Source organism: Hemibagrus wyckioides, linkage group LG08 (genome assembly GCF_019097595.1).
Source record: "Hemibagrus wyckioides isolate EC202008001 linkage group LG08, SWU_Hwy_1.0, whole genome shotgun sequence".
NCBI lineage: Eukaryota > Metazoa > Chordata > Actinopteri > Siluriformes > Bagridae > Hemibagrus > Hemibagrus wyckioides.
The window spans coordinates 14,238,550-14,243,770 of record NC_080717.1 but is presented as its reverse complement, the minus strand read 5'-3'; the positions used below and the strand labels follow the sequence as shown (position 1 = coordinate 14,243,770).

Sequence of the window (5,221 nt, the reverse complement as noted above, 5' to 3'; positions counted from 1 at the left end):
ACTGATAGCAGTGCTTTTGGTCAGCTGTGAAGTAAGGATGAATTTGTGGCCATACCGGTCATATTGGTTTTCTTTTTTTTTTTTGACAAAGTACATGTTCTTTAGGAACATGTACTTTTAGAATAATATTAGTGATAATAAATGGAAACAGAACAATTATTCTTTCCACTGTCATATCCAGTTTCACATAATACATAAGGAAACAAACACAATGTTTGTTATGCCATTATAGAAAAATAATCCAAATAGGGGTGGTGTGATTTGGCCTGTGAATAAGAGGTTTATAATTGATGCATGACTGCATGTCTGCCTGTAAAATGTTTCATAATTTCAATTATATTCTAAGAATTAATTATTCATTGGTACGGAAAAGACACCCAGCTCCACCCAAGGATCTGCGGACACTACAGCATCGCCTGGATGTCTAACTTCTGATTGTCTTTCTCAAATCCAAATCTACTAACATATTTTTAACATCATTAAAAATAAAACCTTACACAAGTAGTTAAAATCAACCTTTTTTACATGGGAGGAATATATTGTCAAATTTAGCTTTGGACTTATATGATTTTGGGAGATCCAGCCAAACTGTGATCTGTTCAAATGTTTTTTTTTTCATGAATAGATTTATTGCTCAATGTAAACACATGAGAGTATGAGAGAAGGGGGTGCCCCCCTGAAACAAAGGGAAGTCTTGCTCTGCACAGTTAAAGTGGAAGTGAGACCAAATGATCTTGTCAGGAGCAATCATTCTGTTCTGAACAACCTTGCTGTCACATTAGTTCCCTTAACCTACTTGCCCTGGACTTTTTCAAGTGGGGAAATTCTGCATTTGTGACATTTATGTCTATAAAAGATTTGGCCTGTACTAAACAATGAAGGAAAGTAGATGCCTGGCTGTGTATTTTGTAGCTTTGTGAAGAGGTGAGTATAGGCATGCTTATCTACGACCAGTCTCTAGAATTAAAGTCATATACTATGGTCAAAATATACCACCAAATCGTTCTTATTTCATTAGACAAATTATATCTCTCTTGATAGATTATATCATTCTTTACTAATAGAAAATGTATTCAAAATAAAAAAATGCACCTATAATGCATTATGCAAAGATGTTATCTTTTACAACTTGGGTATATTTTAGCTATGTCTTAGCAATAACTTTAGCTATACCTATATACGTATAAAGTTTGTATTCATTCTATATTTTCTGCAATGATGTTACTAAATAGAAATGTATGTCATGTGTATGTGTTACTTGTTAAGGTACAATATTATCATGATGTTTAGGGTGTGAAAGTGAAAATTAAGATGGACAGTGGACAATCCTGAATATGTATTTTTATATTTCATATGAAGACATCTTAAACCAGCAAAACATTTTCTTGAATAATAGTCATACACTGGATTTTAATACATTTACTTAAATGTGAATTTGAATACAGTTATAATGATGATGATAATTGTGTGTTCCACAAAACCTGACTAGAAAACATCAAGAAAAATCATTTGGGATTTCTGAGTTGTGTTTCCATGTATAGTGGCACGTGTTTTGTTCACACAGATGATTTTTCTTTTGATTGGAGTCCTGGCTGTTCTTCCACATGCTGCTGTAGGATCCATCAAAGTGGCAGAAAGTTATTGGACTCTTAAAGCAAATGGTTTGTATGCAGTTGAAAAACTACTTTTGTATAAATAATATTAAATTATGTTCTATTGTTCTTTATCAGTGTCTTAATGCATTAAAAAAAAACTATGAATGACCTCAACAGATTTCACTTTTCATTTTCTTATCATGTTCCTCCTGCCGTTTCATTCTATACATTCTATATATAGAATTGGTGGTAGATGAAGATATGGATAAATATGGAACTAAGGTGCTGGTTCCACTAGTGTGTGGTGAGGCTTTTGAGGGACAGAAGATCATATGGAAGCGAGAGGGCAGAGAGGAGCTCCCATTTCAGGGAAACAGAGTTTTTGTGATGGTGGAGGAGAGACAGGGAGGCACCTACACCTGTTACAGCACAGAAGGCAACTACCTAAACCACACTCTTGTATTAGTGCAGTGGAGATACAGGAAGATAATTAAAGGCACACCCGAGAGAGGTACAGTAGATAAACAAGGGAATTATTCAAATTATTGCACTGGAGCAGTTTAATGTGCATGTGTCAGTGTTAATAAAAAAGTAATGAACTCATTTTCAATTTTCAGGTGGGTTGAAAGCAGTTGAGGTACTTCAGGCATTTCCAAGAAACACTAAGATTAAAATAAGATTGCATTTAACTATATTGCTTCTATATCCTTTATTGGCAAGGTTATGTCCACTGTTCAACAAACAACTACAGTGGCTTCTTTCAGTGCTTCTGGACCTGGGATGAATCAAGATCTGGAAAAGTTGCATTAATTAAAATAACACGGCAAGTTGTTTTGGCACAAATGCTATGTACATTTAGATTCAGTGAAATATTAATGTTCTCAGATCCTCATCTCAATTTAGCATTGACCTCAGCCATCTCTTTTGACTTTACAGCAATACAGTAGTTCAGTAAAGATCAACAATGTGTCCCATTCATTTATTTCCATTACAGCTCTCACACTGCAGGAAACACTAGCTGCAATCTGGATTCTAATGCAGGCAGCATCACATGCCAAGATCATGCATTCTGTCCCTATGCTGAGGAGATAGATCACATCAATTTGACCATTTATTTCCGAAGCAACTATGTCATTGAGACCTATTATCTGCAGTTTCGAATCTCAGATATAGGTAATGATTTAAAATTTGCTAGTCAAGTGGTATGTGAATTGTCCTATATAAAGCAAACATTTCACCAACAACTGGATTTTGTCATCATTATACAAATAGATACAGTGTGTACAAAGTAAATTAACTGCTTTTGCCAGTGCATGGTCATAACCAGTGAGCTTTTACAAATAATCATTGTTTTTTTTAGGAAAGTATTTTGGTCATATTTATGTGTGTCTTTGTCTGTAGTGAGGCCAGACATGGTTCGTTTCAAAATGAAGAGCAATATTCTGGAGCTTCAATACCCAAAGAGCTGGAGCACACCTTTTTCCTACTTTCCCCTTAGATTTCAGGTGAAAGAGATCCGATGCCAGAAGAAAAGGATTTGTGACTGCTCAAACCAAAGATCATCAAATGTATGGCCACCTATTCCCATACCACATCAGGAAAATTGAGGATCTATTTCAAGTGTATTTTTAGGCAACGTTTTTTATTAGTCCAGTGTTAGCAGGAGCACAAATTTCTAGTTTATAAATAATTTAATTTTTTTATTTTTGACATGATAAGTGATAAATGATGTTTGTGCTCAGGTTGACCTGACACAAGAGCAGCAGTGGCCACTAAAAAAGGGCGTGACAGTTTGTGTAAGAGCACAGGATGGCCTGGCTAACTCCTCTTGGGGAGAATGGAACCAGTTCAAGTGAGTAATTTCTTCAAGTAAATTATTGGATTTTATTTAGACAAAGCTTCATTGATATATAATACATTGAAATAGTCTTGTGTATTTGCTGTGGATTGTGTAATACAACTCCTATCTTTTTATATGCAGAAAAGAGAAACACAAAAGAAAAAAGAAAAAATGGCATAAAGAAAGCAAAAGTAAAATGAATGGTATGTTAAGAATATGCATAGCATTACAATTTATTAAACATTTAATGCATCCTATTTATTCCGCCCATATACACCATTTATTGTACTTATTTTACTTACTGTACTGTACTGTACTTTTGTAATAACATATACATGGTCTTAGAAATCTCTTAGATAGATATATGGAAAATCGCAAACTAAAAAATAATTCATATATTTATTTAATTTAATTAATTAATGTGAAAATATGCTGTTATTCATTAATTTAGCCTCCGTAACCTCTTTATCCTGGTCTAGGCTGTGGTAGATCTGCAATCTATCCTGGGGACACCATGTAGGACACCAGCCTATCACAAGTCCCTATGCATATATACATCTGTACACTCATCCACACATACGGGCAATTTGTAATTGGCTGTCCACCTAGTGGTACGATTTGGGAAGCGGGAGGAAATCTACATGAATAAAATGTGACAATTGAGCACATGTAACCCGAGCTTAGGGTTCAATATTAATATATTGAAAGAATGAGAGAGAGAGAGAGAGAGAGAGAGAGAGTTTAGTTGTAGTAAATAAATCCACACTTTTCCTTTAGTGATCTTATTAGGTTATACATTTGTTTTTGAGGCCTAAATGTATAGCCAGTGACTTTGCAGTACAAGACTCCAAAATGGGACTCCAGTATGTCTTTTATTGTACTACAGATGGCAGAAGACAGCTCAAGAAATGCACTGCCACAAATCTTGCTGTAACATGGAGAAATGGATGGGGCCATGCTACAGAACTCTAATCTCTGACAAAAGAAGCATCTATTAATAAATAAATATATTTATTATAGTAAATATAATAATATAATACCATGCAAATGTAAGAAATGCATTCTGAAATAAGGTTGTTTCACAGAACAGAAACCACAAATTACTACAGATGTTGACTGCTTAGTGGTTGTTGTGATCAAAGCTTATTGTTGGTAATGGTTTTGTTGAGTACATTTAATGAATTGTACAACTAAATATTAAAGGCCTCAGCTCTGAAAATCTCTTTTTGAAAACCTATTGTGATCTTAGCACAATATTAAAAGAATATTTACTGTTACACTCTAAGTTTTTTTCTATTAAATGTTATAATTTTTAACGTGCATAAATAGAAAGCATGCTTAACAATAGAATAACATATCTCCCTATATTAATAGAAGTTAACAAACATAAACCTACATTAGTATATACTGTAGTCATGCTAATGGCACTTTGTATCAGTGTTCTTGTTATGTCTTGGTAATAGTAATGTTTTTGTCCATGTCTTTTTATCTAGTCTGTATTTCTATTTTCCATTTGCCTGTTATGTCCTGTTCGTCTATCGGATCATGGAAACATTCCTGATAATAAAATGATTTTTAAGTGGGTTAAGCGTTCAGAATAATAGGGTTTGTGATAAAGAGCAAAGCACCTAGCTTTACCACATTTATGTGTACCCCTAAAGAGTGGAGAGTCGGGGAGGACAAGAGAAAGGTGATCACCTGACTCCTGTTCACCTGTGAGAGCCATGATCTAAGTCGGCAGGCTGCCTCAGCAGAGGCGGGACCTGAGCCATGAGGTGCAGGCGCT

The 5,221-nt window shown here is 34.7% G+C and overlaps 1 protein-coding gene across 3 annotated transcripts; it reads left to right on the top strand.

Moving 5' to 3' along the window:
• Positions 1 to 755: 755 nt before the first annotated feature.
• On the top strand, positions 756 to 4,990 carry il12ba (interleukin 12Ba). Of its 3 annotated transcripts, none has more exons than XM_058397454.1 (9): positions 756 to 924; positions 1,565 to 1,661; positions 1,837 to 2,106; positions 2,316 to 2,418; positions 2,590 to 2,768; positions 2,997 to 3,163; positions 3,338 to 3,447; positions 3,577 to 3,638; positions 4,322 to 4,990. In XM_058397454.1, the coding sequence occupies exons 2-9, from the start codon at positions 1,565 to 1,567 to the stop codon at positions 4,405 to 4,407; spliced, it is 1,074 nt and encodes a 357-aa protein (XP_058253437.1). In that variant the 5' UTR covers positions 756 to 924; the 3' UTR covers positions 4,408 to 4,990. The 3 variants fall into 3 exon arrangements, with proteins under 3 accessions (XP_058253437.1, XP_058253439.1, XP_058253438.1); XM_058397456.1 differs by having other exon boundaries at positions 3,915 to 4,431; XM_058397455.1 differs by lacking the exon at positions 3,577 to 3,638.
• The last annotated feature ends 231 nt before the right edge of the window (positions 4,991 to 5,221 follow it).